This window comes from Petaurus breviceps, unplaced genomic scaffold (genome assembly GCF_028583685.1).
Source record: "Petaurus breviceps papuanus isolate PSGF00001 unplaced genomic scaffold, PetGlider_PUasm1.0 229, whole genome shotgun sequence".
NCBI lineage: Eukaryota > Metazoa > Chordata > Mammalia > Diprotodontia > Petauridae > Petaurus > Petaurus breviceps.
This window is the reverse complement of record NW_027185903.1, coordinates 3,716,972-3,741,920: the sequence shown is the minus strand read 5'-3', so window position 1 is coordinate 3,741,920 and position 24,949 is coordinate 3,716,972. Positions and strand designations below refer to the sequence as shown.

General features: G+C 36.1%; 1 protein-coding gene and 1 pseudogene across 1 annotated transcript in view; both read right to left on the bottom strand.

The window, feature by feature from the left end:
• The window catches only part of CAMK4 (calcium/calmodulin dependent protein kinase IV), a 219,255-nt gene that overhangs the window by 14,698 nt on the left and 179,608 nt on the right, over positions 1-24,949 (bottom strand). The window contains exons 8-10 of the mRNA XM_069096101.1: positions 9,282-9,357; positions 5,281-5,407; positions 1,286-1,438 (exon numbers count right to left, since the gene is read on the bottom strand). Coding sequence (XP_068952202.1) covers positions 1,286-1,438; positions 5,281-5,407; positions 9,282-9,357 — 356 coding nt within the window. The remainder of the gene's footprint in view (positions 1-1,285; positions 1,439-5,280; positions 5,408-9,281; positions 9,358-24,949) is intronic.
• LOC138167355 (methionine aminopeptidase 1 pseudogene) lies at positions 18,423-19,813 on the bottom strand (annotated as a pseudogene).

The following is a 24,949-nucleotide window of genomic DNA, read 5'->3' as shown; positions in this document are numbered from 1 at the left end:
CATTTCTTTGCTCTGCCTTGGAAGTCTTTCAGAATTTTCTTAGCCAAAAGAATGAAACTACTTAATGTCTCTAAAACTATTATCTATTAGCCACGTCTACAAAATGAAGCAATAAACCAAAAGATATATACATGCATGTATATATATACATATATATGATGTGTATGTATGTATGCACATACTATTATCCCTTCCACATGGTGACTTTGCTCCTTGAGGTTTCAGTGTATCATGGGTCAGCATAAGAAATTAAATGGGGATTTTTGGGGAGTTTTGCAGAAACCACAGATGACACATTTTAAGTCCAGCAGATGACACAGAGACTATGATCACATACTTAACTCAAATTTCACAATAAGGTACTGTAAAACCCCATAAAAGAAAAAGAAAATATTCATACTTCTCTGCTATGAAGGGAAAGCCAAAAAAGTTTTACATGGATTTTCCAGATTGTGGGTGTGCTGTATCCCTAATCCCTGTGATGTGGAAAGGATAACTGTGTTTACGTGTGTGTGTGTGTGTGTGTGTGTGTGAACAGGCAAGATTTGAGTTGAGGCCATCTCTTCAACATTCTGACAATTCCTTATTAACCTCTTGGTTTGAAATCATTCATAAAATTATCTTGTGATTAATGAATATAAGAAGCTGTTCTCTTAAGTCAGTGAAATCTGAGGAGTTATTTTTTCACAAAGCAATTTATAACATTTTCATTAAAATCAAGTGGAATAATTATTTAATTTCATTTGCTTAGTGAGTTACATTTGCTTCATATATATATATATATCCCCCCCAAATGACTGTAAAAATAAGCATCATTTTAACTAAATGTTGATGTTTAAACCATTCTTCTTAATTTTTGGTGGTAAAAAAACAGGAATAATTTGCTCAGGTTTTTTTGAGCAAAAACTCAGTAGAGTCTACGGGAAAAATTTGTCATTCTGAAGAAGCAATGTCAGAGGTCTAGCAGATTTCTAAGAGAGAGGACTAACATTCTACACCAACTTGAGTTTTCAGAATTTCAAATCAGTTTGCACTGTGGTGGGAGCTAGAACCAGGAACTTTTTGTATTACACTGACAAGTCACTTTCTCTCTCTGAACCTCAATTTTCTCGAATATAAAATGAGAAAAATAAGATGATGTCTAATTCCCTTCCAGCTCTGATTTATTATGAAATGCTTAATATAAAATATTTGAAGAGGAATGTTGAAAGTTTAGCATTTTTACTTATTAGAAGACTCTTGAATTTCCTAGTAAAATGCGTCACTTCCCCCCATGATTTCTTACCTTAAGCTTTCTCCGTGCATTGAATTCTTGAAGTTTCTTTTGGGCAGTGTCCATATGTACAAAATTAGCTGCCTTCCCTGTGACCCAAGGGTGCTGCAGAGCTTGGAAGGTGGTCAATCGCTTCTTAGGATCCAAAACAATCAGTTTCCTCACCTATAGAACAGAATATGATGGGCTCCTTAGTGCGGATATTAATTTCAAAATAAACATGAGGAGGGGCAGAACCCTATTTGCAAAAACTATATGCTGACACAATAGGCACTGGAATGCCACCTGGTCTGCAAATACCAAAGACCTGCCCATTACTTCTGGCTGTACCTCTAAGAGACTACAAAAAAAAAAAAAAAGGATAATGTGGTAGAATGAAAAGAGTTAGGTTTGAATCATGGGTTGGCTGCTACTGTCTATGTGACCTGGGACAAGTCACTTTACAACTCAAAGTTTCAGGTACTTTGTCTGCAAAATCAAAGGGTATGCTCTCAAGTACCTGGGTAAAGAAAGAAAAAAAAATTAAGCACCTAGATGTCATAAAAGACAAATGACCCTTTTTGGCAATGGTGGTAGGGTCAAGAAGGGAAGCATGGATATGATTCAGGGCTGTAGCATTCTTGTTTGTTTCCCATCTAGCAGTCAAAGAAATAGGTCTGGTTTTATTATCATTAAAATCATATTAGGGGTGGCTAGGTGGCACAGTGAATAGAGTACCAGCCCCGGAGTCAGGAGGACCTGAGTTCAAATCCAGCCTCAGACACTTAACACAAAAAACTAGCTGTGTGACCTTTGGTGAATCACTTTACCTCAACTGCCCTCCAAAAAGAAAAAAAAATTATGTCGACGTAGATAAAATTATATTATGTTATGTTATATGATGTAATATGATGTGTGATGCGATAGTTATGTCATGTCATTATGTTGCTATATCATTTCATGTCTTGTCATATTATATAATGTAATTTCATGTCCTATTATATCATATTCCTTCCGGTCAAAGATTATACCCATGGAGTTCTCTTTTATGCCTATCTAAGTAACCATACATAGTGAGAAAGTTTTTAAAAATATTTTTAAAATAATGAGCACACTAATACTTAAGAAGAAATGTGACTGTAGGCAAGTCATTTCACTATTCTAGGTCTCAGTTTCACTTGCAGAATGAGAAGTGTAGATGAATCTAAGGACTCTTCTCATTCTAAATATCTACATACTTTCCTATGAGGAAAAATCCATTGAAAACAAAAGAAATATTGTTAGTCAATGACCTAGGATTAGTTTCAATTATAGTAATGTCCTTCATCCCTGGGGCTTTGGCATTATTTAGGAATAATGAGCAGTCACTAAAATGTAGATAATTTGGATGAATTTGAACAAGCTTGATGGGCAGGTCCTTGCTCATTACAGAAGCAGTCTGGGCCATGAAAAAAAGTATTTCACTAGAAGTCCTGGGTTCTAACTCTGTGATTTCGAGAAAATCACAACTGAGTCATCTGTAAAGTCACTTCCCACTCTAACATTCTACTATATATAGTTCTGCAAGAAGCCTTGATTATGCCTATATGTGTTGTTTCTTTCAGAATTGGCTTATAGGGAAATTTTTCAATATCATGCTGGTATTGCTGTTTAATTTAGAACACCTGAACCACCTTTCCAGCTACTAGTTGAGGTATTTATTTAATGAATTCAAATGCATTTTAATATCAATCTAAGCAAAATATAGTAAATAAAAATTACCTAATTCATTGTAAATAGGGTGGGGCTGTTTTTCTGAGGTTGGTGTAATGTATAACTGATAGAATTAGTAACTTTTCCCATTCCATTATTTCTTAATTTCATAAAAAATCATTCTTAGACAACAAAAATAGCATCCTAATTGTCTTCCTCATCTCCAAATTCTCCTCCCTCTGTCTGTCCTCTATGTAATTGCCAGATTGAAATCCATAAAGCCTAGGTCTATAATGGTTATGGGATTTGAAGATATTCCATGCCCCTTGAACTTGCTGACATAGCAGGAAAGGGTGGGGCAGGAGGAAGCTGGAGCCAAAAGTGCTGTGGCGGCAGTGGCAGCAGCAGCAGCCACACAAACTCCTTTTTTTGAGCCAGCTGTTTCTGCTAAGGACTCCTGCTGAGGACTGCTGGGGATGGGAACTGCAGGGGGCAGGAGCTGCTGGGACTGAGATGCGTGAATGCTGAGCAGTTGCTGTGAGTGAGGAGAGGAGGACCTTTGCCTGAGGTAGCCTGTTGTGTTTTGAAGGCTTGAGAATGTGGGTGTTTACTGCATTAACTATGTGTGCCAATTCTATAGCTACTGTGATGGCTTTGACTTTCTGGTTTTGGGACTCAGTTTTCTGGTATTTGAATAAATGTTCTAGCTTTGTCTTTCATATAGAGAGCCTGTTATATTTTGTGATTAATAACCATATCAGCATATTATAGTTACCGTAGGCATTGTGAATGTTGCATTGTTGATACAAGGTCTGATTAGGGTCACAACCCTACTTAAGAATCTCTAAAGGCTCCATATTGCATCTTAGAAAAATGTAAACTTGGGCTTTTAATGTTTCCCCCAATCTGGTTCTAGTCTACAGGTTTATTGGTTATTATCTATTGTTCTCCATCATGTACTCCATGTTCCAGCTGTAGTGGTCTACATGCTGTTCCTCACTTGTGGTGATCTGTCTCCTTGTCTCTGGGCTCATTCCCAGAATACTTTCTCTCCTCACTTCAACCTCCTAACATGCCTAGCTTCCTTTAGACTCAGTAGAAATGTTCCTTCTTTCAAGAGGTGCGTCTTAGTTCCTCTAAGTGCTCATTTCTCCCACCTCTACACTTACCCTGGAAATTATTTTGTATTTACTTACCTACGTTCAAATTGTTTACCTTCAGTATAACATAAACTCCATAAGGGCAGTGACCATTTCATTTTTGTGTTTGGATCCCCAGTGTCTTGCACAGGATGATACTTAATAAATGTTTGCTTGAATGGATGAAATAATTATGTTTCCACAAACATTATTTGTATGACTTAAAGTATAACTCACTAGTGAAAAATAATGACTAGTTATTTAAAGTGCAAAGTCCTTCATAATGGTCCTCTAGTAGGATTACCCCCCTTTTCATAATAAGGAACAGGCCCTGAACATGTAAGTGGCTTGCCCACACTCACAGAGTTAGTAAGTAGCAGAACCAGAATCTAACTGAATTCTAGAAGAAACTTTAGCTCTAATGGAATGTGTTCACAGCCACTTCTTTCTCTTAGTATGTAGAGTGGAGACTTGAATACTTTAAAGATGTACCAATAAGGAATTTACGATAATCTGGATGAGGCTTTTTATTATCTAAGATGAAAAGGTTTCTTATAGCAAATTAGCAATCCTCAGAGAATAATGTAGTTACTGAAAAGAAGCCTTAAGGTCTCTGAAACACTTTGTAGAGAAATACATTTGAACACAAATTATAATATGTTAGCTAAATACAATTCCTCATTCTTTGGTTAAAGGACCTTTATTAGCACTGAATTACAATTGAATGTCCTTGAAAGTAATAAAACTGAATTTATTTAAACTTTCTGTAATCTATACTTGTTACTTAGATTCATGTTGCTTCATTTTTAGAATTATTTACATTTTAAAATAATAGATGTTGGAAAAAGACGTTGAAAAGCATCTTGTACCCTACTTTACAGATGGAGAAATGAAAACACAAAGATGCTGGGGGTGGGAGGTGGGAACTTGCTCAAAATAACATAGTTAATAGCTGGGCCTGGATGAACAAAACAGATCTACAATTCAATGCTCTTTCTACTGCTGTCTCCCTAAATTCTTGCAGTCAAATAACAAATGAACAAGGATATTACTAACTCGCCCTAAAATTGCTTAACTGGAAAAAAAAACATACATGGAATACACAGGAACATAAACTTAAATCATGACTGACAACTGATATGTTATTTCCCTCCTTAATCTAATTTTTTAAGAGGGATTTTTTTTGGTCCACCTTACCAAATCCTTGGCATTCAAGGAGACATCATCCCACCAGGGGGAGACAAAGCGATAGTGACAGTTCAGAATTCTCTTAAACATGTACTGATCTCCTCTTTCATCATAGAATGGTTCAAATCCACAAAGTCTGAGGAGGAAAGAGATAATGAACAGCTTTATTAAATAGTTAAGCATATTTTGCTCCTGAACAAATGCTCATCCTTCTCCGTTAATGGTGTTTTCCTCATGGCAAGCAAACTCCTAATGGACAAAATCTCATTTTGTTAAATTTCTCTTTAACTTTATAACAGAAAATATCTTTGATGTTCTTATAAAATATGAGTAGAAATCCAAGCACACAGATTTCTATCTCACTCTCCTCAGGAAATGAGAAAAAGGGAGAGAGAATTCAATATATTTCCTGACACACATGGTATGTAAGCAGGATGCAAGAAAACGAAGATGCTTTTGAGAAGAAATTTGAGCAATGGGAAAGTGAAAACTTTTCCCAACATTTTCATTCATACTAATCTCTAAATTTTAGAGATGCTAATGGGTTAAAATATCATCATCTACACAAAGTCACACTCCATTTCAAAAATCACTGAGAAAATAGAGATCTAGAAAAATGAAAAATGGCATGGAGGGTGATTGAAAGGAAACTGTCCCAAAATAACAAGTGCCAAGATTTATGTGACTTTTTCAAAATCATGTAAATTATGTTTTGGGAGGGTGAGATATTCTGCTAGCTAGAGCAGTTGTACTTTATTGCTAATGTGGTCTACTGAAAATGGAAATCAAAGCCTTCTATCATAGAAAACTAACAGGTTGAGATACTCATAATCTGCTCTGGTTTAATAGGTAAATGGATTAAAGAATGGGAAAAAAATCACCAGCAATGCCTAAGTCCATAACTAATAAAAGCTAGAACTAGGCAGCTAAAGGATTCCCATTTTGCTTAATTCTTTCCCAGAATGCTGTAGCATATTGTTTACATTCTAATAATAAGAACTAAACTTTTTTTGTGGAACTTTAAGACTTACAATATATTTTATAATCCACTGTTTTGTTTGATGCTAACAATAATGCTATGAGGCAATAAAGTTATTAATATCTTCATTTTCATATGTGAAAATGAAGCCCCAAAGAGATTGAGACATACATGCCCAGGATCACAGTGTCAAAGATGAAATTTGAACCAAGGTCTTTCTTGACCCTAATCTAGCATTCTTTTTACTATATCACACTGGTTAGGGTGTCCACATACTTTGAAGGGAGAACAAAAGAAGATCCCTGTCTCCTGGGAGCATGAGAATAAGAGTAAATGTGTTCCCTTATACTTCTAAAGTATTCTGGAGCATAGCCTACAATGGAAGTGAATGGCCTGTGGGTATCAAGGATGGGATGGAGGGAAGTCATCCAAAGAATGGCTGAGGATATTTTGTCAAACATACTCTTTGTGTTCTTGTTGGAGCAACCTGCATGCACTAAGGTCACTTCTGCTAGCATCTGAATGCAGACTCAGGCAGGAGCAATATAGAAGGAAGGAAGGGACAGAGAATTCCCTTTATTCAAGACCAAGCAACAAACTTACATTCTATAGCTAATGATAGAAACATCAAGTACATAACTGCATATTCAAAAGGAAAGGACTTTGAAGGATGATGGTAATATCATCTTAATTCAAAATTTCTTAAATTTGACTAGATTTGCTTTACCAAGCAGCATAAATGAAAATGTATTTAGTCCTCATCAGCCAGCCTTTACTGGGTGAATTCTCTTCATGGTTGGTGCGAAAGATGGTGCTTCTCTGAGTACTGCTGGTAAAATATGAGTTGTTACCCATTGGCAGAATTATCACTGAATGAGTTCATTAAGATGTAATGCTTTTATTTTGACACAAGCATGAATCTTTCAAGATGATTAATTGATTCAATCTATGTTGTTCCTAGCGACTAAAATACAAGAGGGGAAATAACAAATAGAAGATATATTCTGCTTTAATGCCTTCTCCCTACCTACAGTTGTGTCAGGTTTTTAGTATTAATTGGGACAGAGATAAAATATAAAATTGATGGAGGGGGGAACACAGAGGCAATAAAGCAACTAAATGCTACAGGTAATCTGAAAATGATAACATTGGAAGAAATCAGATGTGGAGCAATAAGATCCTGTCATTAAAACACCTAGAAAAAGTAAGAATCCCCACAGACATTTTAAGGTTAAAATATTAACCCTTTGTCTGGTCCCCAGATGGTAAAAAGCCCAAGATGCTAATGCTTATGACACCTGTTGGTTTGTGCGTAGAATTTTTAGGTCATTTCAGAGTTGGAGATTTCCCATCTTTAACACATTCATGATTCTGATCAGCATGGCAGGCAAAAAATAAATTAGTCTGTATTGTCTGCCCTGACTCCTTGGACTAGGAACAGTCTGGTTCTTACCACCAACCACCTGTGCTAGAGGGATACACAGAATAAAGCATTACTGTAGGAACAGACTAAGATTGAAAAAGGAGAGTGGGAAGAAGTGCTAAAAACAATGAAATAACATGAAAGGTGGAGCAGGACATTACATATGCTTTCACTTTTTAAAAAAATATATTGATTGTTTCTCTTTCTCTTGTTTCTGAAAAATAGTCTTTGTTATATGGAAAAGGGGATAGGGAGGGATCCAAGAAGAAATTTAAATAACTTAAAAACAAAAAAGGGCCAATAAGATGTATGATTTATTTATTTATTTTGCCTTTTGCAGGGCAATTGGGGTTAAGTAACTTGCCCAAGGTTATACGGCTAGTTTTTTTTGTGTGGGTGTTAAGTGTCTGAGGCCAGAACCAAACTCAGGTCCTCCCAACTCTGGGGCCAGCGCTTTACTCACTGTGCCACCTAGCTGCCCCAAGATGTATTTTTTAAAAAGACAGTGAATCAAACTATAGAATGGTAACACAGATATAACTTCTGTATGTATTTTTCTTCAGGGAAAAAGTAACAAAAAAAATAAGCTTCTAAAGTGCTAAGAATTGACATGAGTAGAAGAGAAAGTGCTTTCAATGAATGGTCACAACTTAATATAACTTTAAAATGTCTAAAATGCTACTGGATTTGTTCTCATAGAGTATAAAAGAAAAAAATGGTAACATTCTGTCTTATCTTGAACTTATTGTGAAGTAGCATAAAATGATGGAAAGGACATTGTATTTGTAGTCAGGGGGATGCAGGTTCAGATTCCAACTCAGACACTTAGTAGTAGAGTGACCCTGAATAAGTCTCCCGAATCTCTCTGTTTCCTCACCTTCAAAAATGTCATGGGCAGTGAAAGGATTTCGAATTTAAGACTCAAAGGTCCTTTCTAGCTTTCAATCTACAATCCTAACAGCCTCCTCCTCAGGACATGTTATTCTATTAAAGAGAATCCAGTGCTTTGTAAACATTTTTATAAGATGGAAATAATGGAAGCAAAGGGGAGATAGGTAATATGTTCTAGGAAAATTTGAGGAGAAAAAGAATTCTTAGAGCTGGGGATATTAGGACTTCATGGAAGAAGTGGTACTACCAAGCCTAGAAATAGGAAAATGATTTTGACAGGTAGAAATAAAGAGAAGTTAAATTGCCGGCATGGGAGAGAGTCTAAATAATTAGTTAATTTAGTAGATATATTAAAAGTGAAGCAATGTCAGGTTTAAAAAAACAATTTGAGTTTAATTTTATTTATATTCAGTACTAAATTATTACTTCCAAAGCTGAAAAATATTAAATAGGAGGAAGTACAAACAAGAAAAGACAAGAACAGTGCCTTTACCCATCAGGAAATTACATATTCAAACACTGTCCACATTTTCTTGGTCTGGTATTTAGTGCTGATTAAATTTGGAGTTATCATTTGGATTTGCAGAAAATCTTCTCTTTGAGTATGTTTAGTGAGTGTCACAAAGGGTTTCTTTATGGGATGGCAGACCCAAATGGATGGGGCCTAGGGTCCTAGAAAATGTTGTAGCCCAATGCACTTTTGCTTTCTTCACTTACAAGATGTAGGTGATTACTCCCAGGGACCACATATCCACTTCAGGTCCATAGGCACATCCTCTAAGAATTTCAGGTGCTGCAGAGATGATAATACATTATTTCAAACAAGAAATTCATTTGTAATTCACATATTAGATGCTATGAATTAAAAAGAAAAGAACATGTAGCCCCACCATATAAACTGAAACAGCTCTGTGCCAATCCCTTAGATGGTACACTTAAATAATAGTTAAACTGCTAAACCAAGAGCATGATGACCTAAGTTTTAAAATTATTTTTAATTAATTTGAGACAGGGTAGAAGGAGAGAAAGTGTATGAGGGGTATATAAAAGTAAATACTCTCGATGTAGAACACTATAGTGGAATGTAACTTCACCATCTAGTCTGAACTTTTCATTTTACAAATGCAGAAACTGGTGCAGAGTTGGAAAGGGATTTAACAAAGCTGAACTATTGATAAAGCTGGTGCTGCCCTCTACTTTGCTTCTTTTCTACTTCTTTTCCACTGTGCCTTTAATCTTAGAAGTTACGGTGCTACTAATATCATGTAACAATATATTAAGAGAGATGGCACTGGACCCAATGTTTACTAATTGAGACATCATTGGTAAATAACATTATCCCTGTGACATTAGGTTTTCTCATTTTAAAATGGGGATAATACACTATCTACCTGATAAGGTTGTTAGAAGGGCAACCTTAGGGAATTATATAAATGTGAGTTATAATTATTGTCTTTTTTTTTTTTCGCTTTTTGGAGGGCAATTGGGCTTAAGTGACTTGCCCAAGGTCACATGGCTAGTTTTTGTGTTAAGTGTCTGAGGCCAGATTTGAACTCAGGTACTCCTGACTCCAGGGCTGATGCTCTATTCACTGCTTCACCTAGCCACCCCTTATAATTATTATCTTGTTCTCATATTTTTCAATGGAGTTCAGATAGAAGCAGTTCAAGGAAAAGTCATTCTCATGCTGTTATTGTCTTATATTTAATGTTCTATGGCACAGGTGGAGACAATGATTGCCTTTCATGAATTGAAAGTGCTGTGTTATTAGATCATTTGTAGTCTCACTGAGAGTGTCGTCAGGACAATGGTCCTGGACAGGACGATATTTGCCTCATTTTGTTCCTATTTAGTTTTGATTCCTTCCACTCAAGTTCTGTATTTTGAAAGCTTTTTATTTCATATGATTTGGAGAATACAAATGTTCAAAACAGTGACATCTATTAAAAACAATGTTAAATGTTCATCTATCCATCTTATGTATAGGACACTTTAACAGGCAATAGTAACAGGCAATTATATGTAGTAATGCTTGAGAACCAGGACATTATATTAGTTATCATCTCATTCTTCTCATTTTTTATAAATTCAGATACAGACATCCTTGAGACAAGTTTATATTCTGCTATTATTCTTTTATAGTGATGGATTCTATGAATTACCGATTATTTCCACATCTGTATGGAAATATTTCCAAATTTCAAAGTGTGCTTTGTGAATCAAGGAAGAAACAATATAATGGGAAAAAAGCTTTCTGAAAAAGGAATTAAAATATTTGCTATGACATAGGAGAAGAGGCCTTCTGTGAGAGCAGCAAATACAGAATTCTAAAGTGCTAAGATATTACTCTTTCAAGGTATGCATACAGAGCCCAGAAAACTAGTCAACTCTAAATTAGCCATGCAAATCTCAATTTAAAGTTTTTAGTATCACGATTAAAGAGTTTGTAAGAGAATTCTGTGTTGATACAATTCACTTAACTTTGACAATTTGCTCTTGAAACCCGCAGCTCCTCATAACAAAACCTCTAATTATTGCCCTAAAACCTGGCAAAGGGGTAAAATTCCAAAGCAAATTCTGGTGCATGTGGATAAAGGAAGAATTTCATACATAAATGCAGAGTAGAAGAGCTAGATACATTTCCAAATCTTTCTGAATTATATCTTTACATCATGGTTTCCTTAACTGTTTGAAGGATTATGAATTCCAAAAGCATTACACATATTCTTTCTGAAGTCTAAGTGTAAAACTATATTCTAAAGCCAAATATCAAATACATTATTTTTGATCCCTTCAAAACAATGTAGACTTTGGCTATATGATACCATAACTGGCCTATTTAGCCCACTAATGGAAATAATAGTAAGTAATAAAAATAGCAATGGCAACAACAAAAATGATAGAGTAATAACAATGAATTTCAATAATAATAATGATATACCTGAAACAAAAAGCTTTTATAATATAGAGATCCATCAAAAGAAATGAAAATAATATTAAAATATTTTTTTTGTTTGCAACTGGAGTTGTATTACTAAAAACACCCATTACTTTCTCTCTTAACCTATTGTAATAAGCCATATAACATTAAATAACAATAAGAGTATAATTACTTATCTCTAGACTGTTTCTGCCTGCACTCTATCACTCAAGATGAGAAGAATGAATTTTCAATGAAAGTATTACGACAACAATTTTCAAAAAAAAGAATGAATTGTGTTCTATCACCAGTGTAATGATAAGGTTTGCCTCAGTTTCACGGCTTATTCAGATATTTCAAATATGTAAAATAGACATAAGTATAGTTAGTATGCTACAGCATGTGGAGTCAACATAGAAAACAGTTTTCTATTGAAAACATGCGACCAGTACAATAATGTCAAAAACAATTGATATAAAATGTGGCATTTTTCAAACCTATTATGGTTCTGTCTAACCCAGGGGTGGGGAATCTGTGGCAGCCCTCTAGGTCCTCAAGTGTAGTCCTTTGATTGAGTTCAAACTTCACAGAACATTTTAGATTCAGTCAAAGGATTGCACTTGAGGACCTAGAAGGTCACATGTGGCCTCGAGGCCACAGGTTCCCCACCCCTGGGCTAATCTAATTCCTTATTATCTCCCCACAATAAAAATAAATATGGTTTCTAAATTCAAGAGGGGATTGATTAAAACATCTTATTAATCATTGGTTCTATGTGGATGGTATGAAGTTTTAACTCCATAAAAAATACTTTGAATAACTCCTCCATCTTATAGAATCTTTCTCCAATAATATCAAAATGCCATTTAGATTAATAAATGTAATATCTTATTGTAGACTAAGGAAAGATAGAGACTGAAAGCATCCAGTTTGAAAACAAAAGTCAAATTGAACAAATGGACAAAAGCTAACACATGAGTTAGATAAGGATGATGCTTGGTATCCTTCATACACATTGAGTATAAAGCTATGAAGGAGAAAACTGTGGCTACAAAATATTAAAAGACTTATTGTCACCCTTAAATCAAAGTTCAATGGGAAGAAGATATTTAAAACAATTAACACCTATGCAATACCATCCTTACTATATACTTTCAGAACTGTAAAATGAACCATAACCAGTTTAGAAAGCATCCTAACAAAAACCTGTGCAATGGTAACAAAAACCAGGACTTCCTTGCCAAAGAGGTGGAAGAAGACAGACATTCTGACAGACTGTGATCAATAAGTAAAAAACCTACAGAATTACTTTTGGAATAAACAGACATCATCTCACTAAGCTATAACAAATGACAATTTCAGGAGTATCCTACTGGATTTGTTGAATATAAGTGAAGAAAATCTACCTCCAGATGGAGTCTGTGAAATGATTAAGGGCTGAGGGCAGAATCAAAAGGTCCTTCATGAGTAACATCTGTGAGGACTTAGCCAACAATATGTCAACAAGGAAGCATCAACCAAATGACTGTCAGAACAGATATGGAAACTGAGGAGTTTAGGGTAGAAAACAGAAATATTATCCTTAAGAAGCCCACATTTAGTGATCAGTATGGATTAGGTGTAGCAACTATGCAACACCACTTCAGGCTGCAAAAATTTAGCACCTGCTGAATATTGAGTAAGACATAATTTGTTTTTTCATAGGCTGACAGATGATAAGTCTACATTCAACAAAACATCCTTGAGAACTCAACCAATAAACTTATATGGGAATCAGAGCATTATCAGAGGTTTGACTGTTGCCCACAATTGCTTGGATATAACACTGATGCATAAACATTTACTAAGATTTTAAATGTAACTATACCAAATATTCACAATATCCATTTTACACTGAATGAAAAAAAATTCAAGATACAGAAACTTAGCAGAAGAAATTAAAATCATGCGGCAACAATGTATTTCTACATAAATATGTACGCATGACATTCATATCATCCCTACTGTTCTGTCTGTTACTGGAGTTGTACCAAGGATTCTTTCAGGGAGTCTACAGAGAATATTTATATCCTTTTATTTAACTACAAAAAAATTCATTTTATGAAGTAGTCCCCAGAACATTAAATATAAAAGAAGAATAGCAAAACAGTGATTTGTCCCAAGGACTGTTTCTATCGAAACACCATCAAATAAGACGAAAATTATTTTCTTTAATAATACCTCATATATGTTATATACCCCATGTAACATTTCCACACACATTAGCTTATTAGATCTTGAGAATAATCCTCAGAACAAGATGATCAGTTGTTATTATCTCTATTTTATAGTAAAGCAACTGAAGCACAGACAGGTTAAGGGACTTGCTGAAGTCTACATAGTAAGTCTCCAAGGCAGCATTTCAACTCATCTTCAATTTCAATACCTTCATTATATTGTCTGATCCTTCTTCCCTACTCCAGGGTCTCAGGAATAATAATGAAGCTGGAATACTCCCTATGCAAGAGCATAAACTATGGCCTAGAACCCCAAGATTTGTATTTACATGGAATGGGTTCTGAGAGGAAAGATATGACCAAATCAGATTTCTTTGACTCATTTCACTCCTCCTTCCCCACTTAAGTTTCTTATGGGAACTTTAGAATAAATCTTGTCTAGTTTTTCCCTGGTATGCCAATTGTATCTTGTAGAGGGGTCCCAGTTTTTGTGCAAGAGTAATAACAGTGATGTGGTCACTATTCCAACAATATAACACAATAGTTGGGATGTCTCCTTCTCAATGTCACCCCTCACACTGGGTGTATAAACAGCAACCCACTCTGTGGGTTAACTTGGTCATTCCAACCTGTTCTCCTACTGGTAGGAATAGGTTCCCAGAGTTAGAGTACTACCACAATTACAATCAAATTCTCTCAGGTGACTGTTGAAGGGCAATATACCTTGCCCTCTACTCAGTACTCTAGCTCTTGAATTTCTACTAATGTGTTCCTATTTACAAAATCAGTCATTCATACTGTAACATACCATACCCCATAACCCATGTACTGAGTATTACATTTGCACAAACCAATCACTCAAAATAATGATATTTTTATATCTTAAATATGCTTTAGTAATAAGGAAAAAATAAATAATTATACTGCAATAGCTATTCACATATTGAAGCAAGTACAGAAATAATCAAATACACCACAATCCACATATAAACCTGGCTCATACTCTCCCATCAATGCATTCAGTACCTGACAGAGATGGGGGGAATGGGAAAGGGAGCAGGTATGCCTTACCAAAACAAGAAGAGGAGCATTCCAGGAAGCAAAATACATGCGTTGGATTGAAGTGAGGGGGGAGCCTGTTCCCATTGTAAAGGGCTTACAACTCTGTACTCCAGGTATGGGTCCTGAAAGTCCAGGAAAATGTGATCTGAACTTGGAACCAGGAAAACCTGAGTTGAAATTCTGCCTCAGTCACTTGACAGTTATATGACCTTGGATAAGTCATTTAATCTTCCTGTGGCTCAATTTCCTTTTACATAAAATGAGAGGCCAAACTTGATAGTGAATGGAATAAAAGTGAAAACTTCTCAGGTAACAGTCCAGAAATCTGAATAGAATTGTAAAAAAGTACCAAAGACTTAGTAAATTGGGCTGGGACCCCTGCTTTGTTTCCCTGGTCATAAGTTGAAGTTTTTGCTAAGCTTAGCCAAGCGTAGGAGGGGAAAGCACAGACTCTGCAAATCTAACCACAGGCCCAAATGTTCCAGACTTGTTTCCACTGACCACCATCTGACCTGTATAACTATAAAATTGGAACTCCTATTGCAGAACTCTGGGCAGGTCACCATGTCCTAAAATTTCTATGATTCATAAGACATCGTCTGCTTTCATATTTAAGTTGATATTGATGATATATTTGTCTGTTTTTATGTCTGCTAGATATGTGCCTTCTGCTTTTTGATATTACTGACATTTCATCTGCAAATGCCAGCAGATTTTTTGTGGTTAGATTGTGCGCCTCAGGTCCTGATTAGGAATAGGAATAGGACAGGAAAAAGTGGTGGGGAGAAGGGGTGGTCTTTTGGGTATATAACCAAGCTTTGCATTTATTTTGCCTCTCCTAGTAGACTGCCTCTAGTAGCAAGACCACCCTTCTTGCAAGAAGAAATAATTAAATGTCCTTCCTGTCTCTACTTGGAGATATCTCTGCTTATTTTATTTTGTGCATGGGTCGTTCTTGTCCCACACAATAGTCTCTATGATTGCTTCCAGTTCTAAGTTTATAATCCTATGGTCTGTACCACATGAAACTGCTTCTTTGCTATGTACTTGTCCATTGGTTTTCACTGCTCCCCAGTTGGGGAAATCCTCTTTTATTATTTTCTTGAACATAACATTTACAAGCTCTTTCAACCTGCAATTTACCTTTAAATGGGAGTTTAGAAAGTATTACCTCTTAATGTGAACAGCAGTTCCTTTTATGCTGAAGAACTGCAAAGCTCACCAGGTTTGTGATCTCTGGGCTATATAGGCCACACCAACCAATTATTCACTCATTAGGATGCTGTGTGACCGACAGGAACAAGATCTCACATCAACCAGCTCAGGTTGACTCTGAACAAAGCAAATCAGTTTAACCAGCTCTTCTTATATAGCAAAATGAGCTGCAAGTCATTATTTTGGCCCAGGATGAGTCAGAATGAATGTAAATGGTAATTGTTTCAGTTTTAGCCAGAAACCCTGAGGTTCTTCCCGCTTCCAGGTCAAAAATTTGTTTTTTTGTCTAGGTAAAGAGACCATTCTCTGCCCCATTTCTTATTAAGCCTTAATCGTTGAATGGGCACTGCTTCAGTCAAATAGAGACCCGTTAAAGACCTTAGCTTGAAAAGGCCAAGGTCTGCCACTGCATCAGAGACATCTCTGGTCATCCTGATCTATATCTTGCCACTGGATCCAGATGGCTTCCTAGGAAAGAGTGAGGCCGGTGACTTTATACAGCCCTCCCTCACTTAAATCCACTTCAGTTACATGTCATGGTATCATCTCCTTCAAGAAGTAAGGACAAACAATAACAACTTGCAAACCCCTGTCAGCTTTTCCTTTTCAAACCAGAGGAGGGAGAAAAGGGCAATGTACATCTGTGAGGAGCTTCTCCTATCTAAACTTCATTCAGCCAATCAAGAATCTTGTAGCTGATGTCATCTGCTTTTTTTTTTTTTGGCTCTCTTCAAACTGTGCTAGCAAGTGGCTTTTCAAATCCCCTGGTATTCCTCTTCTACTATTCTTTGGTTTTCAATCTGATCCTCTTATATACCTACTCTAAGTCATACTCCTATATCTTTCTTTTTTTGAAAAAGGATTTATTTAACCTGATAAAAATTCGAAGGCACAAAGAATTCCCACTCAAGTCCATAGAAACTCAGACTGTCTCCGTTGGCCCCACCTCCCTCAGGCTTACAGAACTACCTAAATTTACTTAACAACTAAGTTGAATTACTCATCACTTAAAGGGGAAGTACTTGAGATTAAGAGTTCACCCGGTTTACTTACTGACATGAAATTCATGGTATCAATGAATCAATGAAGGTCCAGGTTTATCTCTCCACATTATGCAAAGCTGTGACAGAATTATAAACGATCATCTGGTCTAATTCTCTTACTAGGAAAGCATGGTATAGGGAGGTGACTTGCCAATTCACTTACTTCTTGGCTCCAGTACCCACTTTGTTCAGTAACTCCTATTCTCCGTCCATTTACTATAACACTAGGTCCAGGAAGCTTGGTCCAGAAACTCCTCAAAACTCTTATGCTCTGGCCACTTGTTATCTCTGATGCCAGGCTAATAATGAGGATTAATGACCATTAGCCTGCTCTGATGACTGAGTGCTTTTACTTGTTATAGTTAAAAGCCAGAGGAGAACAAGATGAGCGTCTGGTTCAACTGGTATCTAGCAAAGAATGCTTTCTACAACAATACCTCCTGAAAATGAAACATTTTCCTTTGGGGTTGGGTAATGAGGAATACAGACATTTTCAAGTGCTTTACGATCCAGTAGTATCACTGAAGCAATGATTTACCAGGTGTCTTGGCATGCAAAGTATTTCTGAGACACTGCAAGACTTCTGGACTGCTTTTAGTGTCTTTTTTTTTTTGTTTTCCTGAATCTTAATTTCTCATAAGGGAAAAAAAAAGTTTATCAGAAAAAAGACCTGCATTTATCATTATTTATCTCTCTTCTGCCATTTGAGGCATGTCTGATGAGGAAAAGGCTATACAGGAGGTCTTCTGAGATGAAGTAGTTGACCTTATTGGAGGAGGAGGACATAAGGATCTCCTCCCAACTGATTCATGACAGTCTCTGCTGCTGCCTACAGTACCATGGTAGTTGTCCTTTCATAATCATCAAGAAGCTTATTCTCTGGTATATCTGGATCATGATTCTCATAGGAGGGAAAGGCTGCAAACAAAGCCCATCAGATGAAGTTCTGTATACTTTTCTTTGATGATGCTCAGTGGTCTTGGATTGAGAAAGCTGTAGTCACTGGTGTTGCCTGCAGAGGAAGGTCTCTGAAATCAAAAAGATTCTCTTCCGCTTGGCTTTGGCCAGGCTAAAAATGTGGGCAGGATCCCAAGCTGACCACTAGCTACCTATTCTTGTCTCTCATGTTTTGTCAAGCAACAGATAGCAGAGAGAAAGTACCCTTATAGATTTAAATGACTTAAATCAGAGCCCAGCTTTCAGAGACTCATGTTACTACCTGAAGTTTATATGTTTTATCATTTTTAAAAATTACTATACTTAATCATTAATGCTTATATATAAATTACATCAGAAACCACAATGCCCTGCAGCTCTAAAGTCTTAAAGGTGAATTTTGTGACTTTGAACTATTTCTTTTGCTCATATCTTTCTGGGTTTTTTTTTTTTTTTTTTTTGGAGAAGAGAAAAAATTTTTTATTCTTCATTGCTTTTTCAGACCCACAACAAGCTCTTGAAGGTACACACACCCAACGCTGTATTCTTCGTTTAGTTATAGACAATGAAAACAAAACAAATGACAAAATACCGTCCTCTATTCTGTACTCTCAATAAGATGCACACAGTACAGTCAAAAGATAGCATTCAGGTGTCAGTCATCTCAGAACTTAAAACTGGGACATGAAGTGAGGGCGCACGCCATCTAGTGGTCGGGTTAAGATTTCACAGCCAGTGTCCGTGACCAGCAAAGTGTGCTCAAACTGGGCCGACCGCTTCGCGTCTCTCGTCACCGCCGTCCAACCATCTGGCCAGGTTTCATCTTGCCATCCACCTTCACAGATCATGGGTTCAATTGTAAATACATGACCCGGCTTCATCACTCCAACGGCTTTATTTTTGGCATAATGTGGCACATTGGGGGCTGTATGGAAAAGTTTATGGATTCCATGTCCACAGTAACTTCGAACAACTGAAAAACCATTTGCTTGGGCATGCTTCTGAATGATGTTTCCCAGCTCTCTGTATCGAACTCCAGGTTTCCCTGCATCAATTGCTTGCATGAGACACTCATAAGTCGTCTGGACCATCTTTCTTGCATTCTCATCCACCTCTCCAACAAAAAACGTCTCATTCAGGTCCCCATGATAACCATTTCGATAGATAGTGATGTCCACGTTAACAATGTCGCCATCTTGCAAGGGTCTCCTGTCTGGAATTCCGTGGCAGATGACTTCATTCACTGAAGTACAACACGACTTGGGGAAATTATAATAATTCAGTGGAGAAGGATAGCAATTTCTTGCAATGCATGCTAAATGGACAGCATGGTCTATTTTTTCCGTAGTTACACCTGGTTTAACCATCATTGCAGCCACATCCAACACTTCCCTCGCAAGCCTACACACTAACCGCATGCCTTCTAAATCTTCAGAGGAAAGTATTTTTATTTGAGAAGTACCTTTGAGAGCCTGTTCAGATTCAGACATTCCTAAAGGATGATCAGCATAATCAGGTCTCTGAATATAACTTGGCACTGGTCTAGTTGGCATCAGTGGATAATGTGGTCTAAGTTTACCAATAACCTGCCCAAGGATCTGTGTTAATATCCCCTTCCACAGTCCAAGAAGAAACTTCATGTTTTGCTTTTTCATCTTTTGCTTTCTTGTGTAGTAACTTGTGAGTGGCCCAGCTTCCCTTAAAACACTACTGAGAGCAGAAGTAGGAGCCCTGGATGCCCAGCTTGATGCAGGTGGGGCACTGCAGCTTGGCCTCGCTGCTGCAGCCCGCCGTCTCGCACACCCGGCTCTCCACGGCCGCCATGCCGCCGCCGCTCGGGCTACACGAGCTCCGCGCTGCCGCGGAGCCGAGCCCTCTGGGTTTTAATAAATGAAAGTTTTCTCTTTCCCTTTAAACCACTGAACTGTTAGCACACATGAGGCATCATACTTCTTTGTTCACAAGGTAATTTGAGTTTTTATATTTACAACAAGGTTCATTTCCTCCCTGACCCCCCAAAACTGTTCAAATCAAACTAAAAATTATTTTTTATTCATATATTTTAGTAGTTTTTATTAAAGCGATTATATTTATTATTTTATCTATAATACAATATTATATATTGTTTTATTAAAGTTATTATATTTATTAAAGTTATTTTCCTGTTTTTAGCCAGTATCAAAAAGTTCACTAGGACAATGAAAATACCTCACATTCTCTGAGTCCATATAACTATTTTTATTTAAAAATACTGTTTCTGTCCTTTTTTACCACTAAACTATTTCATATAAACAGAGCAGTGTCTTAAAGAGACATTACATTATGAAAAAATGCAGCTCTTTCATGTAGTTTCCCTTTTCATAGATGCCAACTTTGAGGCTAAGAGATTCGGCCACAGCTTCTTCATAGCTACGTCCAGGAACTCAGAGATAAAGAATTCTGGCTATCCTATTACTGTTCTAAGAAACTACAATCTCTTGGATTAAGAAACTCTGCAATCCTCTTTTCAGGGATGCCAGAAATGGGGAACAAGGACCTCTTATTTAGAAGCTTTGCTTTACTCCTCTTCCTCCTGTCCCCCAAACTCCAGGAACCAAAGTTGGGTCTCATTTCTTCACTAAAGGGCCCCTGCAGTTGTATGTCTTGTATAGGCCCAATACAAATGGGAATCTTAGAGCTATAATAGACTGAGCTATCATTCCCAATGCTATCATTTAATTGTTGATCCTCAGATATAATAGTACCCAGACCTAGGAAATGTCCTGCTCTAGGTGTTAATGAACATATCTGCACTGTCTTCAGGTGAATGTAATCAACATTCCAACCAATAGTCTCATCCTTGTAACTTTACCAATTGTATCATGCTCTCCTGAGCAATTTCTCTAGAACTCATGCTACCTTCATTGGAAGGATATTTGTTATTTGTTGTTTTACCAAAATTGTTTTTGGCACCTTCAAATGGCTCAGTATCGAAAATGGATGTGGGATTTTTTTTAATTAATTAAGATACTTCTGCCTTGTTGTTGCACACTCAGGACCACTGGACCTTTTGATCTTTATGTTGATTTTCTCTCTCCTTATTAGAAAGTAAGTACCTTGACAACTTTTCTACTTGTGCCCCCAGTACTTAGTATACTTCTTTGTACACAGTAAACATTTAATGAATGCATTCATTCATTCAAGCAGGCGCAGACTTTTTTTATTTTAAATCTATCATTGCTCACCTTGGTAAGCAGTGGAAGATAAGATGGTGACTCGTCTTGTGGCAGATACAGGACTGAACATCACTCTTCCTCTATTTTGCTCTCCTCTTCTCTCCCTCATAAAAATTAGGAAGTTTATATGACTTCAAGTCAAGGTTGGCCAAATTAGACCCAAGAAAGGCCATACTACTTTCTGTAATAATTGTGTGCCTTATATTTTGTTGGTGAATTATTGTTGAAAAGTATATTATCATGTGTGACTCATTTTTATAGATTTTCTTTTTTTAAACAAATTTTTATTTATTTTTATTTTATTTATTTATTTGCTTTTTGGAGGGGGGAAAGTAGGGCAGTTGGGGTTAAGTGACTTACCCAAGGTCAAATGGCTAGTTTTGTGTTAAGTGTCTGAGGTTGCATTTGAACTCAGGTCCTCCTGACTCCAGGGCCAGTGCTCTATTCACTGCACCACCTAGCCACCCCTATAGATTTTCTGTTTGTGTTGAGTTGTAAATTTCCACTGAGAGTCCATGTATTTAATTCTCCCCACTAAATTTCTCTCTCTGTCTCTCTGTCTCTCTCACACACACAGACAAACAGACAGACACATGTGTGTGCACACCTTGTGCATACACACAGAGAAATTGTATTCATCTCATGGGGTGCAGTTCACCAGTTGCTCTAGTGGTTTCTAGTTAAAAAGAAGTAAAAAAAAAAAAAGGCCTGGCCTTTAATTGATTTCAGGTGTTGTAGCCACACCAACATTATTAATTGGTAGAAAGATGGAGAAAGTCAATGGTAGGTTGAAAAAAAACCTGGAAGCCTGTTAACATCCTTGAAGAGAGAATCAAACCCTGTAAATATCTTGTGCTTCTGAAGATGAAACATATGTATATAATATTTATATATACTATATAATATGTATGTATATAAATATACATAGGCATGCATATATAATTCTAGTATATACATGTAGTATACTATAAAATTATATTATTAACTAAAATCACACTATTTTAGTCTTTCTTGAGAATGTTTTTGCTTCATGTGATGCAATGACTTTTATTCTTTCTTTGAACTCTTTTCATCTAGTGGTAGTGGGTCTTCCCTCAAAGCTCATTCAAGTTGTGTCTTTCCCAAAGGAAAAGATAGTTGAACTAAAAGAGAATCCATTGCCTTAATAAAATCAAAGCCTAGTATCAGATTGTCTTCAGTTGAACAAATATACTTTTTTTTAATGAATTGAATAGAAAGTTCAAGTGTTATACTAGTGCCCACAAAATATTGAAAGAGCATGAGGAAAATGATCAATACATTCAGTAAATTGTTCAAGGAGATTTTGTGGAAGAACATGGACATAGGCTAAGAAGTATAAGGTGAGCTGCCATATGTACCTGTTGCTGGAGTACCCACATCCATCAAAGAATTAAAGTAAGGTTTATGATGGAGGACAATTCTGAGGAAAATAACCGAGTATTAAATATTTGAAAATATAAAAAAATATATCAGAAAAAGAAATTAAACCAATCATAAATGAGCTTCCAAAAATGTAGAGGGCAGGGGAAGGGGGTGGGGTGGTCTAGAAGACAAAGACACAATGGATTTACAAATTAATTCTATCAATTATTAAAAGAACAATTAAATATAACGTTACACAAACTTTTCCATAATAAGAAGATACCCTTCTAATCTCTTTCTACAACATGAATATAGTTGATATCAAATCCAAGGAGAGAAAAAAAAAACAGAAAGAACTATAGATCATTGTCACTAATGAACATTGATGCAAAAACATTTTAAACAAAACATTAGGCAGTAAGTTTAAAAAGCATATTAGAAGGAGTATGCAATAAAACTAGTTTGTAATTATATCAGGATTGGGTCAACTTAAGGAAGACCACAAATAGAATAAATTATGTCAATAATACAAATTATATAAAACTATATGATTATGTCAATAGATTGTTAAAAGGCTTTTAACAAAACTTGAAACGTATTTTTTATTTTAAAATCTAGGAAAAAGAGGGAATCCTTAATACAGTAAACAAATTCAAAATGTAGAAAATAATATGTATCTAAATCTAAAAGCAATTATATTATTAAGTTGAGAAAATCAGGTAATAGGAAAAGTTTTTTTCAGCAAGTTTCTTTGATATAAGTCTAATTTTCAAGACATAAGGAATTTATTCAAACTAGTAAGAATAAAGTTAATTCTTCAATAGACAAATGGTCAAAGCATATAAACAGGAAATTTTCAATGGAAGAAGTCCAAGTTATCAAATAATCATATAAGATTCCTTAAATCATCAATAATTAGAGAACTGCAAATTAAGGCATCTTTGAGGTTCTATCTCATGCCCATAAGACTGGAAAAGATGAAAAAAAAGAGGAAAATGAAAAATGTGAAAAATGTTGAAAGAGCTGAGAGAAAAACAGGCACACTAGTGCACTGTTCTGGAGTTTATCTAGTCATTCTGAAAAGTAATTTGGAACTATGACCCATGCTCATGTGCTTTGACCCAGTTATACCACTATTAGGCCTATATCCCAGAGAGATTAAGAAAAAAGAAATGGACCTATATGTGCAAAAATACTTACAGCAGCTATTTATATGCTTGTCAAAAACTGGTTACCAAGGGAATATCTACCTATTGGAGAATGACTAAACAAATTGTTATATGAATATAATGGAATATTATTGTGCCATAAGAAATGATGAAGTACACAATTTCAGAAGAAACTGGGAAGATATCTCTGATCTTATGAAGAATGAAGTGATCTGAACTAGAACAATTTACACAGTGACAACACTATGGAGAAAAATAACTACATGTATTGTAGAAGAATGGTGGTTAGGGAAGGAAGTTTTATTCTGGAAATAGCCACAGGGGAATGATGTTGATTTAATTTAATTGTTTTAATTGATCGATTAATTGTTTTAATTGATTTAATTTAATTGTTTGACTTAATTTGATTTAATTTAATTATTCTTGGAGCAGGAAGTAAAAAGAAATGCAGCAGGAAGATGTTAGTGGTTCAGAGCAGTGACTGGGGCTAGATAAATATTATAAGACCTATGATTGGTAATCATACCAGTATACTCCCCCAAGGCAGGAGCAAGAGATATGATTGGGAGGATGCAGTGGCAGCAGAAGCAATGGCAGGGTGGTATGTAAGGAAAATGACAGTAAAACCTGATCAGATGAATGGGACTGAATAGATATGATGAAGTCTTAGTCATTAGGACAGCATGACCCCGGTATATCTTATAGTGATGGCAGTGGCAAGGCAGCTTAATACCTCACTCCCCTCATTGTAAGAGGCAGGTGATTATGGGTGTGGAATATATCATATACTACCAGATGGGATCAATGCATTGGTTATATAACAATTGTACTCTGGTCTCACTCTCTAAAAGCAATGCATACTCTATTTCCTTTTCCTACTTTCTGTATTTACCCACTGCTAGAAGTTTCATTTAACCACTTAATATGAATTAACTTTTATAAAGGGATATTTAGTTCAAATATATGGCAAGAGCAGAAATATAAGCAATTTTACCTAATACTTTAGGGGTATACTTTTCCCTATCTTACTTAGGTTTTAGGGGAGAGTGGGATCACTCTTGGCAAATTTCTATATAACATTGGTCTCACCAAGATCATATTCAGGTGTAATATGGCTGCCAGATGAGTTCTCATCTCTGCTACTCTGGACTAGCTCTGAGGCCCACTCCTTGCTCCTCAGCATTTTTATGCTGAAATGGCTGCAAAAGCCCAGATGCAGAGTGGCT